Source organism: Talpa occidentalis, unplaced genomic scaffold (assembly GCF_014898055.3).
Source record: "Talpa occidentalis isolate TD23 unplaced genomic scaffold, MPIMG_talOcc4v2.1 talOcc4.6, whole genome shotgun sequence".
Classification (NCBI taxonomy): domain Eukaryota; kingdom Metazoa; phylum Chordata; class Mammalia; order Eulipotyphla; family Talpidae; genus Talpa; species Talpa occidentalis.
In genome coordinates, this window is record NW_023604972.1 from 5,996,892 (window position 1) to 6,023,662 (window position 26,771).

At 44.9% G+C, this 26,771-nt stretch overlaps 2 protein-coding genes and 1 long non-coding RNA gene across 6 annotated transcripts in view; 2 read left to right on the plus strand and 1 right to left on the minus strand.

Moving 5' to 3' along the window:
- Positions 1–25,809, plus strand: part of C1QTNF7 (C1q and TNF related 7) — a 65,336-nt gene extending 39,527 nt beyond the window's left edge. For 3 of the 4 annotated variants that reach the window (XM_037530257.2, XM_037530256.2, XM_037530258.2), the window contains 2 exons: positions 20,559–20,807; positions 23,053–25,809. In XM_037530257.2, the coding sequence (XP_037386154.1) occupies positions 20,559–20,807; positions 23,053–23,684 (881 nt within the window). In that variant the 3' untranslated portion in view covers positions 23,685–25,809. Of the gene's footprint in view, positions 1–15,340; positions 15,463–20,558; positions 20,808–23,052 lie in introns of those variants that run through there. The other variant, XM_037530259.2, reaches the window with a different exon arrangement.
- The window catches only part of CC2D2A (coiled-coil and C2 domain containing 2A), a 125,237-nt gene that overhangs the window by 16,245 nt on the left and 82,221 nt on the right, over positions 1–26,771 (plus strand). The window lies entirely within an intron of this gene.
- Positions 7,439–16,796, minus strand: LOC129144742 (uncharacterized). Its single transcript, XR_008549248.1, has 3 exons — positions 16,536–16,796; positions 15,632–15,801; positions 7,439–7,457 (listed from the first exon to the last, which is right to left on the minus strand). It is a non-coding gene; the product is annotated as an uncharacterized LOC129144742 (long non-coding RNA).

Consider the following 26,771-nt stretch of genomic DNA (forward strand, 5'->3'; position numbering starts at 1 on the left):
ATCCTTAACCTGCTATCTTCCTCCTCATGTTCGCCGTCCGTGGCTCTATCACCTTTGTCTTAGAGGAGGAGGCAGGCATCTGCCAATTGTGTCTGTGTCCTTGAAGAAAACACTAAAGCAAGAGCCCTTCCAGAATTCTCCATAATGTATGCTTGTCCCCGATTGGCTGGAATTGTGCCAACGGCTTTGCAAGGCCGTGGCGGGAGGTGAGGACGCAGGTAGGTGTGTATCACCACCCAAAGAAATCAGGCCCCTGGTAGCAAAGGCAGCGGGGAAAAGGGAGATTGATTTGATGACAGTGTTTGTTGCTGCAGAGAAACGAAACTTAGGGATCCTGCCCCTCCCGCCTAGGCGGTATGTGGGGGAGTTACCCTTCTCCCTGCTGGGTGGCGATCACCTGCATGATTTTGTTGCAGATCAAATTTGAGCCAAATGATCACTTAAAAATGAAAACCAGACCATTGCATTCCAAATAAAACCTCCACTCCTCCCCATGGCCTAGGATGACCCGGGCCCTGTCCAGCCTCGGGCTGGTCTCCAGCACGCTCACCCCCACTCTCCTGACTTGTCAACTGCCCCATATTCCAGAACAGCTGGACTGCTCGCGCTGCCTGTCCTTCCCGGTCTGCAGACACCTTCCTCCCCACATATTCTACAACTTTGCATCACTTAGATCTTGACCAAATGTTGCCACCTCAGAGGAACCTCTTCTGGCCTCTTCCCAAGATTCACCATCCTGCTTTCTACACCTCCTAGTGATCACTGCGTCTGTTCCCAGGGCGGATGCCCCCCACCACGTTACCATGCCACTCCCCGAGTCTCCTTCTTAATTGTCGTGTTTCCCCCATGCCAAGGTCCATGCTTTGCACATCCATGGGCCTCAGTAGAACTCTGTTGAGTGAGTGAGGATATGGGCCAGTGTGAAGAATCCAGACATCACAGATCCAAGCAGAACCAGCAGTGGGAAGACAGCAGCAGGGTAACAGACTGAGAGGAGAAACACAGGGGCACCCCACGGTGCTGGGGAGCAGAGAGGAGAGGATGAAGTTCGACATGTGCTCCTGTCCGCAGAGGCACCTCAATCCACCTGGGAATGCACACAGGCGCAGATAATAAAGGAATTCTGTAAAGGGAGGAAGGAGAGCAACCCCGTGGCCAAATGTGACAGCGGCCATCTTCACTCTTCTAAATTGGAGAACGTGCGCGAAGATTTCACTAGAGGAAAGGGTATTGCAATGTTTTTGGCAAAAGCAAATATTAAAAACAACCAAATGATCCAACAATAGGGAATTTGTTATGGCAATGTCAATCCACCCATATAATATGATTTAGAAATTACACTGCCAAGTTATATTCAGTGATGTGGGAAGATGATTATATGGAATCCGTACAATAGGATTCAAATAAAAGCAATACACAGAGTGACACGATTGAAAAATGAAGAAAGAGAATGTGTCTTTCCAGATGTAGGTCCCCAAATGATAAGAGAGTTATTTCTGGGTGGTCTGATTCCAGCTGACTTCCTTTTGTTTAGCCATATAGTTTTGATTTTCTATGATTACTATGTATTAATTGTGTAATCTTTTTCCATTTTGGAACAAATGAAGAGGCATGTTTTAAATCCCATCTCAACAGTATAATCAAAATGTTCGTTTTCAGAGGTCTTGCTTTGGAGCGGGATAGAAGGCTGCTGCTGGATATTACTGCAGGCGAATGCATAGATCTAAGAGGCTCAGCTGGCCTGCGCAGGAGGGCAGCACTTAGGTCCAGTCAAGAGAAGACACCTGTCTGCTCTGTCACCAGCGGGGACACTCAGCCCTGCAGGTGCTTCACAGTCCCCTGTGGGCTTTGGAGAGCCTTGAGCTGGCCTGACCAGCTCATCTTAGAGGTGAAGACACGGGTGCCCACGAGCACGCACCTGGGCATTGGCAGAGTGGACCTCACAGCCAGTACTATGTGCTGAATGTCTGTGTTCTCCCAAAATTCAGTCTTCTAGACTTAGCCCCCCATGTGATGTTACTTGGAGATGGGGCCTTTAGAAGATAATTCTGTTTAGATGAGGCCACCTGTGGGGTTTAGCACCCTTATAAGAAAAGCAATGAATGAGACCAGGGCTCTCTCTGCCATGTGAGGATGCAACAGAACAGTGACCATCTGTGAGCCAGGAAGAGGGGCCTCCCCAAAACAAAACTGGTGGCGCCCTGATCTTGGACTTGCAGCCTCCAGAACTGTGAGAAACAAACATCTGTTTGTGCCATCCCGACTATGGCATTTTTATCATAACTGCTCAACTTGACTTAGACGCCCAGTCTCCCCTAGGCCAGAGCGCCTTCCAGCCCACCAACGGGTGCCCAAGGACACACAGAACTTTCAGATCGATTTTCAAGTCCACTTCTGCTCAGGAACATTTCCAATTAAAATGTACCACTCTCTAAAATCGTTGCTTGTGCAAAACCAGAAAAAGGTAAAGTCATTTTATCAAACATCTACATTCCTAAAGTATTGTTGACATAAACAGTGAGAATTTGCTGGGGATTTATTCAACAACAGCCCTCAGTCCTAGATCCTGCATCCAGATTACCTGGGAATCTTGCTAAAAGTCCAGGTCCCTGGGCTACTAGGGGTGCTAAGTCATTAACACTTGAGAATGAATACCAGGGAGTACCTGCCTTTATGTAGGGTTCCCCGTTTATTTATTTTTTTAAAGATTTATTTATTTGTTTGTTTGTTTATTTAATTATTTATTTATTTATACAAGCACTGGGTACAGTCAGAAGCACGGGAGGGTGAGAGAATTCACCAGAGCCAGAGCGGGGAGCAGAGCAGGCAGAAGGACTGAAGTACACTGCTGAGGGGAGCAGCGGGCGGCAGGAGAGGTCTGCGCGCCATGTGGGACCCTCCTCCGGTGGCCTGGGAGCAGCCAGGGAACGAACCGGCACTGCAGAGGCTGCGGGCAGCTTCGCAACCCAGCGCTCAACCACTGCGCCACCGGGGAGGCCCTGGGTTCCCCGTTTAAATGGTGGTTTTCTTGGGGAAGACAAAGTGGAGGCAAAAGAAAGGTTTATTTTCACTACAGAGGCTTTTTATTGATGAACTGTTCAAACATCACTGTGTACTGCCAACTCAAACTAGACTAACTTAACAACTCCCCATGCACAGCCACGTAGGGAACTACAGATGTAGGGGAGGCACCGTTGCATCTTGTAAAAATAGGGCATTCTGCAGAATCAGCGTGCGGTCCTGGAGTTAGCTGGAGTTCGTGTTTGAGATCATTAACTGCAGAATCCAACAGCCCAGGGTCTGAACCTGCCTCTGCTCAACCAGGATCCACTGTCCTAACCACCTCATAAAATCTGTGCTAGGACCCAGGTCGCACACCTGTGGGAGAAAGGGAGACAGTGAGGCTAGGCCCTGGCTCAGGGCTTGCACCAGCCAGAGTAGCCCTGCACGGGTGAAAGACACTAGTTCCTTCTCCACAGCCCCTGAGCTAGAATGGAAGCTATTGATGTGACCAGAACAGAAAGAGAAACTTGTGTTTCATGAAACCAAATCAGTTGACTTGAAGCAAGGAAGAAGGAGTGTGTGTGTGTGTGTGTGTGTGTGTGTGTGTGTCTGTGTGTCCACATGCATACATGTGTGTGCTAAACCATCTCCTTGGGCCCTGCTAAGTGCTAATGGCCAAGATGTCTCATCCCATTTTCTTGCCATCAGCACCACACCAGGCGATGAAATCCCATCTGGCATTTTCATTTAGCAGCCTGGATGTGTGTGTGTCATTGCCTTGGAGTCTTCCGCACGGTTTTGAAGTTTAAGTTTATTGTGCTCTGTTTTTTTTAACCAATTTTTCCTTGTGTATGTAAATAACTATACTACTAAACATTTGAGTACAGAGAGAAGGAAAAAACTCCTAATTCCACTGGCTTAACATAACGGTTATCAGGATTCTGGTATATTTCCTGCTCTGCTGTTAATGTGTGAGTTACGATCTTCCTGTGCATTATGTTGACACTGAACGTAATTTGCTCTCTCGATTTGTCTCTGAGCAGTACAATGCTAATATTTCCCCAATTATGGGGAAGTCAAACCACACGTTCAACCCGCTGCACGGAGCGACTCCACCACAGGGCACTGCCCAGTCCCCTGTTGTCCTCCGTATCTGCTGATTCCAATTAATTTTTGCTAGTTTTAAAATTGCTGCAACGGACAGCTTTCTATGCAGATATTTTATTTATTGACTTAAGGAGTGTTTCCTTAGGCAAATCACGCAAATGGCAAGTCTTCTGTGTTTTCAAATATTTCATTGAAGGACGGATTATCCCAACTGGATTAATTTAGGAAATCACAACAGTTTCACACGAACGTGCTTCCTCCCTGTTTTTCAGAATTATCAGGGGATTAACTTTTTTTTGCAAAACGGAAAGCAGGCAGCCTATGATGAAGCAGAGATAAACAGAATTGCAGAAAGGTCAAGGACAACATTTTTGGCTGCCATAGCTTCAACACCATAGCTTCAACAACTTCTGAATCCCAATCCAGAGACAAAACAGGGCTTTAAAAAACACCCAGGCCTCTTAACCCCCTCATCCACACGCTCCCCCTCATCCACATGCACCCCCTCATCCACATGCACCCCCTCCCCACCTAGGAAGGGAAGAGAAAGAGACTCCACTGTCCCTGTTAAAAGAAACTCCCTCTGGAAATGAACTTACACTAGGAAAGCCATCCTTTCGCACCGTTGAACTATGAGCTGGTGAGTTTCTGCCAGGACCCACGGGACAACCGTTCGTTCATCTTCCGCTCTCCCAGGGGGACAGTGACGTCCTCTCGCTGAGACTCATTCACATCCATGGCAGCTTCCACGTAGGGGCACTTGCCATGCGCCAAAGCCCCATAAACATCCTGCATGGTCCTTATGTGCATTTATGTTCACACCAAAGATAGTTTTGTCTCACAATTTTTTTCCTGGGTATTGCAAATATTTTCCCTGTTGGAAGGAGTCATCATAACCGTGCTTTCCACGAGCTGCCTAGTATTTCACGTGCATGCTACCCTGCATCCTGTCCTCTTGGAGGCATACGGAGTCACAGCGACCCTGTCATTTTCCCAAGGTCACGAAGTCAGTAAGTGGAGGACTCCAGCTTCAGAAACCATCATTTTTACCATCCCAGAGCCCCTCCTCTTGCTGTCTCTGTGACTCAAGGTCCCCTTGTTGCTCCTATTGGTGCTGTTACAAAGTAGCACCAACTTGGTCACTTAAAGCAACACAGGTATTATGGATGCTGACAGTTATGGAGGTCACAAGTCTAGGATGGGCTCACACGGCTGGGCTCCCTCTGCAGCTCAGGGAGGAGGTTTCCCTCTGGCTTCTAGAGGCCTCCTGCATTTCTTGGCTGCCCCACCTTCCTCCCTTGCCTCATCTTCTTAGCCATCAAATAGTGTCTTCTCCAACCGATGTTTCTTTCTGCTTCTGTCCTTTCAACGCTCCTGCCCGCCTCTAATGAGGATCCTCGGGATTATATTAGCTAATGAATCCAGGACACTTTCCCCATCTTGAATCCCTCTGCCATATAAAGTAGCATATTTACAGATGCTCGGGGTTAGGATGGTGGTGGGAGGTTGTCTTCAGGTAGTCACTGCTCGGCTTACCACACCTGGGAAATAAAGAAAGCTAAAAGACAACATGGAATGTCACGAGGGTACCTTTCTAGAGATGATACAGGCAGGAAAACTGTTAGAATTCCAGCAAAGCCAGCAGTGGAATACAGCGATGGCATTACAAAAACGCACATCAACCCCTGTCGGTTTTTTGAGCATCTATTATGTCCTCTGTGCTCCACCTACCTCAACTCATTTTATAACCACGACCCTGACAAGAAGCATCTTTGTCTCCAGAACAGAAATGAGTAAACTCCAGACCAAATTTGCCATGTGGGTCTCCTGAGGTCACAAAACGAATGGCCCCAGGGGCACCAGGTCCGTGGCCAGGACCAGGTGCTCTGACCCCAAGCCCAGGGGTGGCCCCTCCCATGCAGTGGCACCAGAATGGGGCAAAGTAAACCGTGCCAGCCCTGGAGATGCCCACTAGCAGCAGGAGGCCCCACGACCCTCCACCAGTCCCCCTCAGAGAGCAGCCGCCACCGCCCGTTTCCTCATTTATCTGTCTGTGTATTATTGCGCTGATCTTTCCACGAAGGTAGAGACCTTGGTTGTTGCTGACAGCTGGACCCCAGCTCTGAGAACAGGCCAGGCACGTAGCGACTCTAAATAAATGCTTGTGTAATGCTCAAACAACATGCCTTTGACCCAGAGAGAACCAAGACAAGCAAGCTCAACCCCTGAGAACACAGATGGGGTAGTAACATTTAACAAACACCCCCAAAAAGACTTCTCAGCGGCCAAAACAAACACCTCTGAGTCCAGGCTAATGCACCATCACTTTGGGGAGCCCCTTGAGACCTAATCCAGAGCCTATGTTCTTTTCCAAGTGATTTCTAACCAATGTGTTGAGCTCTCTATCAGTCTACTCCCTGCTAAAAGGAATGTGCTTCAGTTTTTTGCTAAAATTCAAAAGGCAGAGGGTCCATTCAAAACTCCTAAGTCGAGGGAGTGAAATAGCTGCAGTCCCTCAACATCACAGAATCCAAGAGGTGCGTGACTAAGTGACAGCCACCGCGGACAAGACAAGGATTCAGAGACCGAGTCACCCTGATGCAGAGCCCCAGCCCTGCCCTGTGCTGTCCCCACTCCACCTCTGCTAAATGGATGGTCTCAGCCTCAAGGTCCTGCCCTCTGACATATACATAACTAGACAGAATGATCTAGACTCGAAAAGATGCTCTTCTTTCATGCAATATCTCGGCAATGTGCATCTAATTACTTTCAGTTTTATATTTTATTTCGTTTATGCCAAATCGTTTTTAAAATGTGTGGCTTTGAAGCATATTATTAAAATGTTGGTACTCGTGCCTAAACCAATATAAACTGAAAATTCATCACACATTTAGTTCGTGTCTTAGTCGGCCTGTTAATAAATCTTTAGTTTCTTTGGTTTGGGCTGTGACAGAAGGAGACCTTCCCTTGCTGGGTGATTTAAAAGCATAATTCGTTGGTGAGGGTCTCTTGTGCTTCTTTCGTCAGAGGTAGCCTTGTGTCTCGCATTAATGCTGCTTCTCTTTTGTCAATTTGGGTTGAAACCCGCCTCTGTAATAGCAACCCCTGAGGGCAGACTTGGTAGACTTTGAAAACTTGGTTTACTTGAGGCTCCAATTACTTTTCAATTGTGACTCTGAGCACGAGGGTACAAGCCTTTCGGATTGTCCGTGTTGACCTTAAATATCCCTCTCCATGGCAACAAGCTTGCTCCTTATCGATTTGTCTCTCTGTTCCACATTGATAAGTCTGTTCATGGCAGATAAGTGGTTCAGTAATCTTTAACTGTCTAACCTTGGAATCGGCACCTGTAATTAGAGGAACAAGTGAATCTTTTATTAGAAAAATCACACAAGATCTTGAAGAATTCCAGAAACCAGAGAAAGAGAGCAGATGTCCAGGATCATAACAAACAGGAAACATTGTTATTTTTCTCTCTGGTCTTTCTTTTTTAATGTATTTTTTCTTTTTCTTCTCTTCATTTTCTCCTTACCAAATCCAATGCACACACTTCTGTGTTGGGGCTTAGGCACTAAACATGAGGATGGAAGCATTGCCCCTTGTGATCTCCTACTTCTGAAGCTTGACTGACGCTTAAGGGATATTCTAACCCTAAGGGTACAAGCAAATATTGGGTCGCTGGGACCATAAGGAACCTCAACTCTGGTCAGATCAAAACAGAGCTCTGCCTGCATCTCAGCTACTATAAATTAAGTGTCAATTCCCCAGCCCTGCTAGACAGGACCTTTTTGTTTTTCCTCTTTTACCTTTTAGATTCTGTGACCTAAGCAGAGATGCCTCTGTACGTTCTTGGTGTGTTAAGCAGTAACTCGTGTAAGTCTCTCTCTAAAATCCTCTACCAGGAATATTTTGGCAAAGCACAGCATTGGACATTCTGGTGTTAGTATGTCCCCATTAGGGCTTTTTCTCTTACAATAAATGTTTTCATGAACTCACAAAATGTGTGAGCCGTAACCATCAGAGTGCCAGTTGATGATTAAAAAACAAACTAGGTTTGGGATAAAATTCAAGATGCCTTCCATCCTCCAGATTCGCTCCTAGTCAACGGAGAACAGGGGCCAATGTCCTGAAAGTAAACATGTTTTTGAAACCAAACACCATCAGCCTGAGTGGAGCACCCTAGCCTCGCCCAGGCCACAGATTAATGGAGTCGCTGAAAGCATTTGTTTCACACTTGCCTAACTGAACAAACACATATCTTTTCACAAAACAAACACAAATCCTGGCCATCCCCCCAGGCCTCTTTGCTTTCAAATCCTCAATGAGAAAGTATAGAAGGGGATTGGGAATTTTTTTTTTGTAAAAGATTTATTTGTTTATTTATACAAGCACTGGGTACAGTCAGAAGCGCGGGAGGGTGAGAGAATTCACCAGAGCCAGAGCGGGGAGCAGAGCAGGCAGAAGGACCGAAGTACACTGCTGAGGGGAGCAGCGGGCGGCAGGAGACGCCTGTCGTACCAGACGGGACCCTCGCCGGTGGCCGGGGATCAAACTGGCAGTGCAGAGGCTGCGGGTAGCTTTGCAGCCCAGCACTCAACCCCTGCACCACCAGGGGAGGCCTGAGGGTTTGGGAATTTTAACCAAATAGTTAAACCTGGAGCCAGGAAAAGAAGGAATGAAAATTGTATATGAAAGAAACAAAAGGGGCGGGGGGAGAGAAAATAAACTGAGATAAATATCCATAAATAATCTTTTATATTGTTAACATTTTATTTCCTTGAGAAAAGGAACGTTTTTTCACGTACATGGGATGGTGTCCATTGGGTGGGTAGAGAGAGTCTTTTTAATGTACCATTTGTTTACTTTTTTTATAACCAGAAGAAACATACAACTTACCCCTCATGGAAAATTGGAGAACACAATGGAAACGAAAGTATTGATGGAAAAAATAAATTGCCCTTTAACCCCTCCACAAGGCCTGAGTCACCTTAGCATTCGGTGCTGAGGCTTTGCATCTTTTTAACAAAAATGAACGTTCCAAAGCCAGTGACACCCCTGGCAGCCTCGTCTTCTCTCCAGCAGCATGTTGGAGACCTTGCCATTGTCACTAAGTGCTCTCAGAGAACACAGCTTTTAATGACTTCCGTTCGTCTTCTTGTTGATGTTTCCTTGACTTCACCAAGCTGTAATTTAGAACTAATCATTTATGATGCAAAAAAGTCCTTATACTGGATCAACATCATTGCACATTCAGCTTCACCTACGTGTTTAATTTTTTCCACATTAAATCCTAAAAGTGCAAGCTTGGGTTTGCACCATTTCTTTTGCACAGTGTCAGGCTCTTGGTGAATACACGTGAAGATCAATGCCGCCCGTGGCAGTTCTGGGGCCTTCGCAGCACGCACGCTGCAGTTCCGCCGGCCAGTCAGCCTGCTCAGCGGTGCTGGCCAATGCCTGGAGCCCCAGAGGAAGACTAACTAAGATGTTTTCAATGAGTGTGGGCTTGACCCGAGTGAGGAAACAGAAAGATCTTGAAGTCAAAAGGGACAACGACCCTCAGTCATCAAACACAAGAGGGAGGCTGAGTGTGTGAGGCAAGAAAGGGCTTGTCTGACTCTGCATGTGCCTGTGGGTGGTCACCCAGGATCCTGGACAAACCCCAGGGAGAGAATAAATGGTCTGGAGTTGGCAGAGCTGGTTTTCAGCCAGACATGGAAAAGTGGCAGTAGGTTCTAGGGGCTGAAGGGCGAAGAGAGGCCAGAATGAAGCAAATGAGCAGAGCACAGGTCTGGGCCAGGGTAGGAAGGGGTCAGGAGGCCATGCTGTGGGAAAGATGGATGCGGACTCTGGCTCCCTGGTCAGAGGATGCCGCTGCTTGGGACCCCTGGGAAGCTTGTAAGAGAGGCCCACATTTCAAAGAGCCATGGAAGAGGAACGCTGGTGACAAGGCCTCTGGTGCCCACAGCCCCGGCCACACCAGGGTGACTGGTGTGTCCCTGCACAGAGTTGTCTCTGCTATACCCCCGAGCTGCCTACCCAGGGGGACAATGAGATGACTTCCCCTTGGGCAGGTGTCTCATCACCAAGTCTGTCCTGCCAGGGTGGGATGAGCCCCTGCTACCTGCCGACCTGGTATTGGTTTTGTGAAATTTCAGATGAACAGGGCTTGGCCTGTCTGAGGCTGTGTAGGGAATTTGGAGTCACCCAGAGATGGTAGAGTTGTCAGTCCCACTGGGGAACACACTCAGATGCTCCCTGCTCAAAGCACCCCTCTCCAACCAAGGGTCAGTGGAAGCTGGCTTAGCCAACCTTTAAAGCGTCTTCCAAATCAGAGGTTCTGTGGCTGTCTGTGTGCCAGGGACTTGGGGTGAATGGGAGGCTGAGTGATGAGTTTCCATGAATCCAGATTTTGTTTCCATACAGGATGGAGCATTGGAAAGCCACACCGCCTTTTGGAAAGGCAGTGTGCACCAAGAAAGTCATGAAACATCCAAATCTTTTGACCCAGTAGTTCCATTTCTGGGAATCTCTTCTAAGGAAATAATCTTAAATAGAGATAAAGCTTTATGCACAAAATTTTTCAATGTAATCTCATAATCAAAAAACTGGAAACAATTCAATTGTCCAATCATAGAGGAGAAGATTTTAAAAACTGTGGTACAACTACTTGATGGATATTGTTTGGCCACTCATGGTTCCAACGAATAACAGAGGGGAAATGCTTATGAAGTAACAGCAGGTTAAAGAAAAAGTCAGCAGCAATGGCATAGGAGCGATTTCACAGTCTTGAGTAGAAGATTTCAGCCTGCACACATGCAGCAAGAACGAAAAAAAAAAAAAAACAGCAAAACCAAACTGGCATGTAACCTTGGTTCTCTGAGCGGTGGAACTCAAAGTACTTCTGTCACTTTCCTTTTCTATCCTTTTACAAGTTTTCTTTCATGAGCCCACATTTAAACTAAAATGTAAATAATTCTATATGATGATCACTTGGCACATGGAGCATAGAAAATAAGTTTTGAGGCAGAAACAAGATAGATATTGTCATGAAAAAATTTATTATAAGCTGTAAATAAAAAAGTATTAGAAGGAAATTTATCGCGCTCTCTACACACACACACGCGTGCACACGTACACATATATACAGCCAAACAAAAAATGAGCAAATCAAGTCTTTGGCTGGTTTTGTTCAAATTCTGTGAGGTTAGCTCTTTGTTGCATAGTTTATTGCCTCTCCTTGCCCAGGGGAGAGGTCAGAGCCTTCCTTCGTGTCTGTTCCAATCCCTCAGCCCAGGGAAGTCTTGGTTATGTGCATGCACCGTCTCGTCACTCCCAACTTCTCTGGCTCTTCTTGCCCTTCGGATCAAGTCGAGAGTTCCCAACAGACTTTCAGCCTCCCAGCCATTGGCCTCTTCCTGACCGCCACCCTCATGCCCAGGGTTCCCTCTCTATGCTTGCCTCCAGAAGCCAGTCAGTGTCGAAGACCACTGTGACGCTGTGATTTATGATCAGAAATCCATACATATTGTTTATTTCATATGTTCGTATACACATACCCATACAACACATAGCTATGTATATAGATACCTGTATATCTATATACCTCCACACAAGCAGGTGGATAGAGACGTAGACATGTGTTTTTCTTTTGGGAGCACCAAAGGATGGGCCGGTTGAGACTTTCAGCCCCGACTTCCCAGCTGGGAGGTCAAACCCATGAGCAGGGGTCAGTGATTTAATCCAACCCAACCTAACCTGTGGAATGAAACCTCTATGGAAACCCAGATGACCTCCCCACTGCAATGTTTAGATGCAGGAACCTGGTTTCCTGATGCCAGGGATGCCCCCAGGGGTCTCTGATGAGGGGGCACTATGGCGGGTCAGCCAGCCCCGGTGCCTCCTCCATAGGCAATGGTGGGATTCCTCACCTCCTGAGAGAATGGGAGGGGTTGATAGAGGTAATGACCATGGAGTCGGTGCTCAAGTGCTCATCGTGAATTCTTCTTTAACAAAAGACCCTTCTTTTGTTAAATAATTCCAGTATCTAGCAAAACAGCTTATATACCAGTCATGATGAGAAGCTTTACACCAAGGAAACTGACAAAGCAACAAATCTGAACCTTTTTTTTTCAGTGCCAGCTAACCAGGTCCTGTTAGATGCTAGTGAACATTGATGGGACTGAGTTCAGTTGAAAAGTCAATTAAGGCCACAGAAAAACTTAAAGCACCAGCTGAGAGGGAAAAATTACCTGTCCAGAAATGACAGAATAAGGCCTTAGCCTTGCTTGATGTGAGTGGCAGGTTCAAATGACATCTTATTTTTTATCCTCAGCCAATACTCCCTTCAGCATATTTTTCTAGCCATTACTTTTCATCACTGTCTCTAAAATAAGTGTGAAAATAACTGAATGAAATAAGCACTAATAAGTTTTAGCCACACCTGAGGTCTCAGTACTGCAGATCATTTCAAGTTTTGTCCCCTCTATGAAGATGTCCAACAAGATACAGATTATAGTAAGTTATCTAAGATGGAAAATAATAAAGAAAAAAATCAAATATTCTAGAACAGAAAAAAAAAGATTGTGACACTTAACAATACAAGAAACCTTATCATCAGACACCACAGGGAAATTAAGCAAGTGGGGAATGCCACAGGAAGTATGAACACCCCAGACACTGCACCAACATTTGGCCATGGCAAAAGATAAGAGTACATATCTCTCTTTTAGAGGTTAACAGACTCGTTTATGTCTAAGATCTTTTCAGAGATGATACTATCCAAAGAAGACTGATTGAGAAAATCCCAGTAAGGAGTCCTCACTCCCCTATAAGAGATTCCAGGGCTGGAACCCCTGAAATTGAGCTTGTAAGGACTGACACTGTAGTTCAGCCTCTCAGAAGACAAAAGTGGAGTGGGAGGAGATTCCTTTAAGTCAGATCAGGGCTCCCTTCCTAGAACAAAGGGCTGTTCTGTGATGTTAGGTTAGGACTGAACTAATGAAAGCATTTACTCTCTCTGACCTACTTTGCCAGTTCAAGTTTAAAATGCAGTCACACCGTATTTTTTCTTTCAATTAGTCGCTAGGACCCCACTTGCTTTTAATAGCAGGCAGGTCTCCATCCTTCCCTCCGTGAATGATCTAAGAATTCTAGGGGGTTGCTTGCTTCAAAGGGAGTCTTTCTGTGCTACTTCCAACCTAGACAGTAGAAAGCAGGAAGCAAAACCTTTGACTGTCCTCTCTCCCCGTGGCTTTAGTTGCATCAAATGGTGACACTGTTGAACACGGGTCACATGCAGTCCAAGAGATGCTTGTTCTCTTGAGGGGGTGCTTTGTTGGCCCCATTATTATCCCTTAATTAAGCTTCTATGTAATGACCCTTTTAATTCCCTTATCATGTGTGCGGCCATTACCTCCCCTCCAAAGGACAGTTCTATGGTAGAATGAACGCAGACAAACTTCCAGTCTTATATACCAACACTTGCACCCCCAAACACTTTAGGTCTCTTTGCTGAGATTCCCATTTACCTTTTAGTCAATCCCATTTTGGGGTCCACAGTGCCCTTTCTTTACAGCCAGCTCAGGGCCAGTGCACTCCTGGTCCATGACTGATTTCCTAAATTTGCATCATGAAAAGCTGGACACTTCATTACTTACTTTCTAGAAGGTCCTGGATGCTTTAAGCAAATAATCTCAACCCCTCAGTAGCTAAGAGTTACTAGAAGGAAATTTTCATTGAGCCACTAATGAGAACCTCTTTCTATGTGTAGTGCTAGTGCAATTCCCAAGTGATTTTTCTCAACAATAATAAGTACCTACTCCACATGACCTGGATCTCTACGTATTTGTCTAGAAGGTCTGCCCCTACTTTTTAAGTTCCAGTTCATCAGGCCCAAGCATGTTCTAGAGAATATTAAGAACTTAAGAGCTAGAAATAACCAAGGACAGCTGTTTTATTTTGAATTTGAGGGAACAAACCCAGGGACTGTAGCTGATTAAAGTCCTAATCTCCTTGGGCCTCCCTAGGCAGGGAGCTGACCCACACGGTGCAGCAGACCTCTCCTGTCTCACCCGCTGCTCCCCTCAGCAGTGTACTTCAGTAGATCTGCCTGTTCTGCTCCCCACTCTGTCCCTGGTGGAGCCTCTCATGCTCGCACCTCTGGCCTACACCAGTTCTTGTATGCAGTTTTTATATGTATAAATATAAAATATTTATATTTTAAATAAATTAAATAAATCTATAAAAAATAACATAAATAAAATCCTATTCTCCTTTAGCAAAAATAAAAAAGGGGAAGTCTTTATTTTACTCTCAGTATTCATTTTTACTACCCTATCATGGTATTCATGATTTTGGATGGGATGGGCAGGACATTTAAAGACCGTTTCTACCAGATGGAGAATGGCAAAACAAAACTTATCTGACGGGGAGTCCACCAGTCTCCATCAAATTTGTGATCAGTGTCCACTTCCCTGACTTTGCAAATATTTCTGCCACTCGCCATTCTCAATTGCTTGTGAAGAATGGCAGGAAAAGTATGGCAAAAACTAGATTTTTCAGTCACTTCCACGGATGACATAATGAATTCCATTTGGCTATTGCTAAGGAGATGGAAATCAGAAGGAAAAAAGAAATTGATGGCATCAAAGAGGAGCAGCCCCCAGCTTTGGAGAACCACACCGCCTTGGAGTTATTCTGACCAGTTCTCCTAGGAACAAAGACGTATCAGGCTTCTGAGAACACCCCAATCTCGTCTCCATTCAGCTGCAAACAAAGGCAGCTTCGGTGCTCGCGGCCTTTGTTATGCACTGGGCTTGACCCACCCAGAATGGGGTTCCTCTCTTTGTTATTCCAAGATACAACCCCAAGTCCAGAGTCTGAAGCTAAAACCTTGAAAACTCTCAAATAGGATGCAACTCTTTTCTCTGTGTTTAACAATGAATTTCCAGTGAGTGAGTAATTTTTGTCCTGAAATATCCACTCAGTGGAAAACAAACGAAGAGGGGAAAAACTAAGTAAACAAGTCCGAAAAAAGGTCAGGATCCAGAGATGGAGGTGCTGCTGAGCTCAAGAGTCCAGGAAAGCAGGTGCTGAGGCTTTATCTCAAAGTCCTCCTTTTCAACCAGCCCCTGACTGAGCCTCACCCACTGAATGACTTCCAGGTCCTCTGCCTCTTGGGGAACTAAAGGAGAAAATTATTTTTAGCACAACTATTTGGAAAGCTCTGAGATCTTGGATCTGCTTTTCTGTCCGGTACCAAAGCAAATTTTTCTCTGAGCTCTCGTGAAAGAACCTCAGTCTCTTGTGGATCTAGAATCCTGGAGCAACAGCAACACACCACCTCGAAGCAAGGTATGGGGTTTACTCTACTTTCTTTAGAATGTTGGCAAATGTAGCTGCAATGGCCTGTCTCACTGCAGTTGCTTTGCGCTTATTCAGCAGATGGCTCTGTGAGAAGAAGCCACAGACCAGGCTTTATATCTCTGGCCAGATGCTAGATTTGTGACGAGAAACAAGGTACCTGCTTTTCTGGACATCACGCCCCATCCAGCCTGCCACAGGAAAGTCTTTGGGAAGATGACGTGAGCCTGTTGCTCTGTAGTCCAGAGAATGTTGACAAATGGCAGTGTTTAGTACTGTTGTGCATCGTCGTATTTTACCCGAAGCCGCCAAGGTTTTATGAATCATGAGCTGTTGATAAAAATAAATATCAATGAGTAAATATTTCTCTTCGTTCAGCCTTTGCTGAGCCGCTACTGTAGAGAGTCTTTGTCCTAAGTGTTGGTGATACAGAATTGACGGTCTGGTGGAGGAAAGGCAGGTAAATAGTCATCACACAGTAGGTGTGGGTGGCCAAGTGAGGTGAGTGGGGCAGGGAGAGGGTGGGAAGGTAGGCCCAATAGGAGCAACTCCCAGGAGGGGAACCAGACCCCAAAGCAGAGCTGAGGAATCATTAGGAAAGGAACTGGGACAGGAGCATCTCCACGGCCCCCATCCTGTCCGTCTCGCCCTAGCACAGCCATGGAGGACAAAGCCTGCTGTGGAGAAATCTCCAGCCCTGCAGGCCAAGGACATGCCTCATTTTGGCTGTCCCTTGCCACCTATTCTCTTCCTAACGATTTCCAGGAAAAGCAGTTTCAAATTGAATTAATAATCAAGTGCAGCCCTTTGTCATGAAGTCATGTTACGGTTCCCTTCACATGATAGGGGGAGACTCAAGTGTTTGGAGACCAAAGAGCTCGGCCACTCCCTGCCTGTGTTGTTTTTAGGGCTGTGTGGATTTGAGCCATGGTCTTGATTTTCTTGTTTGTAAGGGAAGATACTAGCACCTACATCCTAAAAGTGGTGTGAGGATTGAGTAAATGGTCTTCAAAACACTTAGCACAGTCGTAAGAATAACACTCATGCCCTCCACCCCAATGTACCTTGGTTGTTTTTTTTTCTCCACTGAATGTGCTTTTGATTGTGGCAAAATAGACATCACATAAAATTTGTCATCATCCCAGTGGCCACTTCTGCAGCACCAAGAACATTCACATAGCTGTATAACCATTACACCGTCCGTTTCCAGAACCTTCCGTCTTCCCCAAATGATACTCCGTCTTCATGAGATAGTGCCTCTGAATACCACCCCCTCTCCAGCCCCAACACTCACCATTCTGCTTCCTGTCACCATTGTGACTATTCTGGACATGTCATACAAGTAAATCATACAATATTTGTCCTTTTGGGAACAACTTATTTCACTCAGTTTTCAGTTTTCAAGATTCGAGGGTTTTGCATTAGGTGTCAAAATTTCCCTGCTTTTAAGGTCAAATCATATTTTATTGTAGGCATGTATTTAGCCTTTTTTGTTTATTCATTCATTGATGGACACTTGGACTGCTTCTACCTTTGGCTGTTATGCAAAAGCTGCTATGAACGTGTGTGTACAGATATATGTTTCAGTTCTTCTCACTTTTGTTGGTTTATACTCAGGTAGATGACAGATATGTACCTGTAAAATATTGCCATGTCATCATTGTAAAGATGTCTATTCAAATCCTTTGCCCATTTTCAATGAAATGATTTGTTCTTGCTGTTGAGTTGTGTGATTTCCTTATATATTTTGGACATTAGCCCTTTATCAGATAAACTGTTTTCAAATATATCCTCCCATTTCATAGGCTGCCTTTTCAATTCCTTCATCATTTCTTTCTCTTTGCAGAAGCGTTTAGGTTGCAGGTCTTGCCTGTTTATTTTTGCTTTTGGTGTCATATCAAAAAAAGACAGTTGCCAAGGTCAATGTCAAGGAGCCTCGCCTTTGTGTCTTCTCCTAGAGGTTTGATGGTTTTATGTCTGGCATTTAAGCCTTTGATCCACTTAGAGTTCTGGTTTTTGAGTGGTGTCAGATAAGAGTCAGTTTCATTTCTTTTGCGTGTGACCGTCCAGTTTTCCTAACACTGTTCATTGAAGAGACTATCATTTCCCCACTGAATATTCTTGGCTCTCTCATCAAATGTTAGTTGACAGTTCATGCATGGGTTTATTTTATTTTTAACAAAGAAAAAAATAAGCTATTTACAAAGAGATCTCAATCTACGGAAGGATTTTCTAACAGTTTAATCTTCAAGTGTTTCCCATCCAGCAGAACAAGAACAAAGCATCCAAGACTCAAAAAATTTTACAAAACACTGAATACTATATTCCTGCTGTTCAGATTCAAAATATACCTTAACATGAAGATTCTGAAAGCTACAGGACCATGAAGTTACTTTTTAAATATCTTTTAAAACGCTAACATGTGAAGATTTATGCATTTCCTATGTTCATAGCAGCAGTATCCACCATAGCCCAGCCATGGAGTCACCTGTGTGCCCATCAGCAGATGCCTAGATAAAGAAACTGTGGGATATATATGCAGTGAAATACTGCTACAATATTTAAAAAAGATGAAATTGTGCCTTCTCGGATAAAATCGATGGCTCTTGAGGGGATTATGCTAAGTGAAATAAGTCAAAAGTAAAAGACACATACCGGATGGTTTCACTTATTAGTGGAACTTAAATAACCAAAGAGCACATATTGGCAAGCACAGCAAAAATAATTTCTGGACTCTGAAAAATATGCTGGTTACTAGAGGGGCTGGGGGGTGGGAAGAACAGGGAGTAGGGGGAGGGCAGGGATAGGGCGCTGGCCCTGGAGTCTGTGTGGGTAAGTGAGACATGTGCACGCAAGCAGGTATGAAAAGGCATCGCCAGAGCTAATAGACATGGATACAATTGGCAAATTAATATTTATAATAAATAAAGAGATGTGTCTTTTAAAAACTGAAAACCTGTTGTTTTATAATCCCTACAGGAAAATGGGATAGAAAAATCCTTTACAATAAACATCCAAGCCAGATCTGATCAAGATTCACAATATGTCCAGAGTTTTGATTTTCCAACACAAAGGAACACAGTGGTCGGGGGGAATACATCTTACCACATATTTTACATCCATTTGCATAATTCCATGCAATCCTTCAAAGCATTTTGTATGGGCAGTGACTGCTAATGTCTATGAAGTCTCTTTCCCAGCTTTGAAAATGTTCTAAAGTTAGATTATATGCACGCACATCTGTACAAGCTCTTGCAGTCTCCTTTCATCTGGGGGGCCTTTTCAAGGGTTGGTATCTTAATCAGACCCACTGGACGTTTCAGAAAGTGTCTTAATCCCCCTTGAGCAGTAGAATAAACGATTCTGAGTTTATGTTGTGTTACCAGTCAAACAAGCAGAGCATAGCAAAAATGTTCTCCTTGATTTGGGGGGATGGGGTGTTGGGACAGGGGAGATGGTACTGGTAACACACAGATTTGCTCAAGGAACAGAACCTATATTTGCATAACTGCTTTAGCCCCTCACAGATGTGATTTCTAGAAATTAGACTTATTTCGAACCCCCATGAGCACACTATGTTTTCCTCAGCTTGCCCTTCTAGTGTGCTGGCAAATTTCTGCGTCTAATTCCAACGTGTTGCATGATGTACCTGTTTCATTTTCTAATGTGCCTGTCAAAAAAAAAAAAAATCCCTTTCGGATTGTTTCCCCCATGTGCTATGGTCCCTCCCTTTGTGTAAGCAGCCCCCGGCATCCACCTCCAGCATCGCACAGATTTCTCATTTAAGCCCCCTGCAAAATAGCCCCCTGAAGCCACATGCACACATTCTTCCATTCGAGAAGCTGCTAATACTAAGGACTCAGAAAATCAAGGGTCTCCAGCCAAAAGTCCTGCTAAAAACGATCCATTAAACTCAGCTTTGTGGGGGGAACCGAGGGCTCTTGGCTGGTGGCTGAAAGACCTGTGGCCACCCGGCGTGGAGCGATGGCACCAGGCAAGGCTTCCTCCCACTCAGCTGCTCACGGAGTCCAGTGCTAACGACTTAATGGATACCATGGCATCCCGTCCTGCAGATTTTAAATTAAAGTTCGAGACCCCCCTCAGGGTAGGCACTGTATCAAATTAACACTAATTGGCATTACACACGATTATCAAGATTATCAAGTAAAAAGCACGGTTTCCTGAAAATGCCACCTCCTTCCTCCTGCTTTCAAAAGCCCATAAATTCTGAAGAAATGAATATGAGCACAAGCAAGGGTGAGCTGCAAGATGTCACGTATGATGTTTCTATTGACAAAACTGGAAATAAATGTGTATAATAGCGAATCAGGTGCAAAAAGGATAGTAGAGACAAATGGGGCCTTTTTTAATGCAATTTAAGTGGGTTTCAATATGGGAAGGTGCTCAGGATAAAGTGAAAAAGTGCAAGAATTACAGGAATGCCCTGGGAGGAAAAAAGACTGGAAGGATGTCTATCAAAATGCATAGAAAAACTACCTCATGTTGACATTTATCATATTCATTTGCAGCTCTAATTTCCTTTTAAAAATGCACTACTTTTGTCAATAGAAAACTTTGTTTTTAAAGCCCATCTTGGATTCCTGAAAAAAATAAAAGCTATAAAGTGACTTATTTGGGGATATTTTTTATTTTTTTTAAAGATTTTATTCATTTTTTTTTTTAATATACAAGAACCAGGGTACAGGCCAGATGCACAGAAGGGTGGGAGGATTCACCAGAGACAGAGCGGGGAACAGAACAGGCAGACTGATAAATACACTGCTGAGGGGAGCAGCGGGCAAGACAGGAGAGGTCTGCCGCACCATGTGGGACCCTCGCCGGCCGGTCGGGACCTGCACTGCAGAGGCTGCGGACAGCTCCACAGTGCGACATTCAACCCGCCATCTCCACCAGCCCGCTGGTTGGGCACTGAGACAGCTGTCAATAATGGGCTAATGATTTTCAATGCCTCATGAGGTTTTGCAGGTTTACGTGCATGAGATGTGAACTGTTGCCAACGTCTGTTCTCACGTGCAAATATGCCAACCCCCCAGCTGAGCGCTTGTATCCATGTGTTTCTCTTTCAGAGCCAAAGATGTTTGTCTTGCTCTATGTTACCAGCTTTGCCATTTGTGCAAGTGGACAACCCCCACGGGGGAATCAATTCAAAGGCGAGAGCTACTCCCCAAGATACATCTGTAGCATCCCAGGCTTACCTGGGCCTCCAGGGCCCCCTGGAGCAAATGGTTCTCCGGGTCCCCACGGTCGGATCGGCCTTCCGGGACGAGATGGTAGAGATGGCAGGAAAGGAGAAAAAGGCGAAAAGGGGGCTGCAGGTATGAAAAATGAAGCTCTCTCAAACACCCCTCCACTACCCCCATCTTTGTTCCCTTTCTTTGTTGTTTTTTTCTCCTGAGAATTACTCCTAACTCCCTTCCCTGCCTCACCTCCATTGATGACAAGGACTGAGCTCTTACTGGGCTTCAGCTACTGGTCCACTCTCCCTGCATCTTCACTTCATTGAAATGACGGGTCTCATACACGGACGCCATGGTATAGACAGGAGCACGGGGCAACACCATGACTAAGCGAATGAGGGAAGATGAAAGTGACCCTTCATGGCAGGTGGAACCAGAGTCAAACCCTGCCACCCCGACCCCAGGGCTGGGGAAGTTGTTCCAGGCCATGGTGGAGAGACAGACAGATGGACACACTATGCAAGGCAGAAATCAGGAAGCCACAAACAGGTGCCCCCCGCACTCGCGTCTGGGGCAGAGCTACAGTGAGGACTCTCTTCTGTGTTTCCAAATGAGATGTTAGCTCTCTCCAGCTCCCTCTCCCCAGCTGCCCAATTGTCCCCAGTCCTCAGTAATTTTCACTTTTTTCCCCCCTTAAATAAGTTGGCCCAAAAAGTTTGCCAGATTCTGGCATCCTTCAGAGTCAATCAGATTGAAGTTCTAGAGAGGCTGAGGCTGTGTTAACTCCAGTGATTGGAAATCAGTCTTGAAAATAAGTTTCTGAGGGCAAACGCTGGGACAAAGGGTAGGAAGGAAAAAATCAAAAGGTCCAGGAAGCATGTCTCCATCTGGTCATGGCACCTGATTCGCTGCTGCTCCATGGGACAATATCATAATCCATCCAAATTATTGGATAATAATTTGTTTCTGAGTATATCGTGCAGAAAATGTTTGACAAATCAGCCACCAAATCTACAAACATTATTCAAGATAAAAAACTTTTTTAAATAAATTTATTTTTTAACTATGATAGCATTAGGATCCCCCCCATCAGTTATCACCACCATAGTCCACCCACCACCAAATCGCTCATCGTCCCCCACCATAAGCCATTGGGCTTCCTTCCCTCAAGACAAAGAGCTTTTAATTTGGAACTTAAATACTATCTTCCAAAGGCTGCTTTATTGTAACATCTATGAACACAGTCGACTGCTGGGTCATGACCATGAATCGTGTAATATCACCAGGATTGTAGATGTATGTTCCCAGCCCTTCTGGTTTGCTGTGTCTGGAAGCAATAATGTCAAGTTTACACAAACAAGCATTGGAGTCAGAAGGACTTCTGCTCAAATCTTGGTCCTTCAATTATTTAGTATCCTTGGGCAAAATTGGCCTCTTGGAACCACCATTTCTTCATTTATGAATTGGGGTTAGTCAGGGCAGTAGTGAAGATTAAGCACAATGAAACATGTAAATCACTCAACAGAACAGCTTCCACGCATCAAGCTCTCAGGACATGTTGGCTGTTATTACATCGTACATTGTAAGCTGCAAACATGGTCATAGTCAAGTTCAGAAATATCCAAAGCCATATTAGAAACTAGAAATGGGTTATCTGTTTCATGGAATGGTTCTAGTTAAAGATTCCTCTCTGGATATGGATTCAGATTAAGTCAAATGTGCAGCATTGCTATGATTTTTAAAATTCGTTGCTACCAATGATTTTAAAAGGTCAGCTCTACTGCCATATTCATTCCTCCAATCTTTCACTCACCAACTCATCTGTTCAGTTCACTCAGCAGGCTCCTTATGCACCCATTGCTAGCCAGTATTATTCCAGACTTAAATAAAACGATGCATGTAAGTGCCATCCCTGGTAGATCATAAATATGAATGGATCTAATTTTGGTCAATTCTGTTATTAGTAGCACTAATAGATGCAAAACAGGACATGAAACTAAATAGGCTCAGAAATCTGTTTCTCACTGTGCCCATGTCTCACCTGAGCACTGACATTGTCAAACCCACTGAATTCCTTCTGTAGAATCCATGCTTAATTTGGTGGCAGGTGATCAGTCATCAAAATGATAGTAAATTATTTTCAACTAGTCATGATTTAAATGATTTCTCACATACTCCAGAAAATGTTCTTGAAATTTCTGATGAGAAGTTTCTCTCTCCATCTCAGTGCATCAATAATGTTCTAAAAAACACATGATCTCATAGGACACTGTTGGAAATGGACCGAAAACACACATTTAGAGTGTGCTGGGACCGGGTGGCCGGCCCTTTGTGACTCTACAATTAGAGAAAGTATTAATTAAACTCTAAACTCTTTTTGAAGGTTTGAGAGGTAAGACTGGACCCCTGGGCCTCGCTGGAGAGAAAGGGGACCAAGGAGAGACTGGGAAGAAAGGACCCATAGGACCAGAAGGAGAAAAAGGAGAAGTAGGTCCAGCTGGAGCCCCTGGGCCAAAGGGAGACAGGGGAGAGCTTGGGGACCCGGGGCCGCCCGGAGTTTGTAGATGTGGCAGCATCGTGCTCAAATCTGCCTTTTCGGTAGGCATCACAACCAGCTACCCAGAAGAGCGGCTCCCAATCATATTTAACAAGGTCCTCTTCAACGAAGGGGAGCATTACAACCCTGCAACAGGGAAGTTCATCTGCGCTTTCCCAGGCATCTATTACTTTTCTTATGATATCACGTTGGCCAACAAGCACCTGGCCATCGGGCTGGTGCACAACGGGCAGTACCGGATAAAGACCTTTGATGCCAACACCGGGAACCACGACGTGGCTTCAGGGTCCACAGTCATCTACCTGCAGCCAGAAGACGAGGTCTGGCTGGAGATCTTCTTCACGGACCAGAACGGCCTCTTCTCAGACCCAGGTTGGGCAGACAGTCTGTTCTCTGGATTTCTCCTCTATGTCGACACAGACTATCTAGATTCCATCTCAGAGGACGACGAGCTGTGATTGTCAGACCTGGATGCTCCGAGAACCTGTGGCAGCCGCTTTGACTTACTCTGGGGCCCTGGTAGGCAGAACATGCAGTAACAAGATCCAAAAAGATTCCCACCCAGATGCCAGAGCATTAAAAGACAGTTCTAGCAGAAGCCATTAAAACAAGATGAACCAGTTGAAATGATGCTGAAATAAATTACATAAACCGATCACCCCAGATATGAATTCTCTTGAAAGCGATCTTCATAAATATTTAAACAAATTAAAGACAATGTTAACAAATTTTCTATTAAATTCCCTGAGTGATGAAACCAGCTGGCAATAATATTGGCTCATTAAATCTCCATCAAATTACATGTTTTGTCTGTTATTTAAGAGAATCATAACATCCCCTCTTTGACAATTCTCAAAAGGCTCTAGTAAGTCATAAACCAAAGGTAAGAGATGTAGGGTCATTTTAAGCAAGCTAAAGTAAGTAAAGTGATAATTTCTCTTGTTTTCTTAGTCCTTGTTTCCTGCTTGCAAATATTCACTCCACAATTTTTTAATGAGCTTACCTGCTCCAGACCTTATGAGGCTGGGTCAGATTTAATAATAAGTTAAGGTGAAATTCCTACCTTAATGTAGACAAGCATCAGAATAGATTGGTTCAATACTGGAGGCACTTGGGACCTGTTATTTCTGAAAGCGGAGACCAGAGGAGGTTTTGCACTAGGCATGCTAAGACCTCTGTGTTTAGGTAGGTGAGAGGGAAGACACCAAACAAGGAATTCAGTGGCTTTATTCTCCCCTCCCATTCCTCAAAACACCCTTGGTGGGCCTCCCCGGTGGCGCAGCGGTTGAGCGCTGGGTTGCAAAGCTGCCCTCAGCCTCTGCGGCGCCGGTTCGATCCCCGGCTGCTCCCCGGCCACCGGAGGAGGGTCCCACATGGCGTGCAGACCTCTCCTGCCGCCCGCTGCTCCCCTCAGCAGTGTACCTCGGTCCTTCTGCCTGCTCTGCTCCCCGCTCTGGCTCTGGTGAATTCTCTCACCCTCCCGCGCTTCTGACTCTACCCAGTGCATGTATAAACAAACAAACAAACAAACAAACAAATAAAAACATGCCTCTATAAAAAAAAATAAAAATTTAAAAAAACCACCCTTGGTATAAGCAATGCAGAGGTGTGAAAAATGTAGAGATAAAGGCAGCCTGGAAGGGGCAATGGAAATGAAGAATCATAAATTACTAGGACCAACCAGTAAGTCATTCTCCCAAGCCTTTGAAGGGGCTGATTTCTCAGGACAATGAGTTGTCCTCATGGCTTCCTGACAAATAACAGACCCGCTCTATTATAGCCAGACATAGTGCCTTGTAGGTTTCCTAAGTATAGAATTCAGATACAGCAGAGTAGATGTCCTTTACATATGAGTGAGCTGATGGGTGGAATGAGCGACCAGACACAGACCAGAATCCTGAGCAAATTGATGTTCCAGTCAACTCCCACAGCTCCCACTCTCAGCAGTGTCAACATCTTATTCTCCAGTAAATCTCACCCTCAATTCTCTGGTCTTCCTCTCCTTTAACAGTAGTAGTAGTATTCCTTTGCTGTCTCTCCCTCTTAGTGTCTCCTAATGCTCCTGCCATGCAATCCTCTCTTTGCTCATTCATTTCAAAACTGTTTTTTAATGGACAGGAGTCTGGGAGACCAAGGATGATGCCAATTAGACAAAGAAGAGTAAATAAAAAGGGTGGTTTGAGATAGTCACTTGCTTCTAGACAACAGCTTCAACCTGGAATTCCATGCTACCAAGTGTAAAAAATATAAACAGAAGAAGCTCATCTGGGTAACATGAAAATATGGGCCCTTTGGACACAATGGGATTTGCTGGAGGAACTGGAAATGAAGACGTTATTGCAGACATGGCCACAAGACTGTTTTGTGAATTCGATTTTCTTCTTATGGTCTTCCATTAATGCATTTATTTCTTGGCATTGTCTACTTTTAAGTGTTTCTTTCGTGATGAAGTCTATTTTGAATAGCTTTTGAAACTGAAGTTTCTTTAGCTGGTTGTAAACCCAGCAATAAATTTTATTTTTAATGTCACTGATGGGATCAGAGTGTTAAAATGGGAAAGGAAAGGCTATTTTGGTATTAAAAGGATAAACTCTTAAGCAAGCGCAGGTGTCTTTTATTCTGAAAAGAATGACAGATACAATTTATCCACATTTATTTATATTTGTGTAAAGGAAAAAGTAACACAAATTTGGTTTAAAAAATTCCAAGCCTCGTTCCAATCATTCTAAGGGCTGCCATGCAATGAATATGTATTAAGAAATATTTTTATTGACCTTCTACCATTTTGTTTCAGGGAATATAAAGCCCCTTCTGACAGATGAAATACATAAATCACCTGTCAGAGCACATGAGAAGAAAAGGGCAAAGCAAACAAAAATGAAAGAGGGAGGCTAACACAAAACTGTGCCCACATCACAGCAGGATGGCACCAGGGAGGGCTGAGTGGAAGAACTGTCCTCAGAGGGGAGGCAACTGGCTATACCTCCTCAGACTGTAGGCACCTGTCATAAGCCCCAGGTGATTATCTGTGCTTCTGACTAGCTACGAGTCAGGTTCCCAGGACACCCACCTCAGGTTCAATTAATTTGCTAGAATGACACACAGAACTCAGGAAGCCCATTACTCCCTAGATGCCCAATTTATTAGAAAGGTTGCTACAGGGCCTCCCTGGTGGCGCAGGCGGTTGAGCGCCACACTGTGAAGCTGTCCACAGCCTCTGCAGCGCGGGTTCGATGCCAGCCGGTCGGCAAGTATCCCACACAGCAGGGCAGACCTCTCCTGTCTCACCTGCTGCTCCCCTCAGCAGTGTATTTCATCAGTCTGCCTGTTCTGTTCCCCACTCTGTCTCTGGTGGATCCTCTCACCCTCCCACACATCTGGCCTGTACCCCGGTTCTTGTATAAATAAATAAATCTTTAAAAAGAAGAAAGAAAGGTTACTACAGAATAGGAATCAACAGCCAGATGAAAAAGATGCCCAGGGCAAGGTATGAGGAAAAATCCCACATCCTCTCCAAGTGTTCCATTCACCCCAAATCTCCTTGT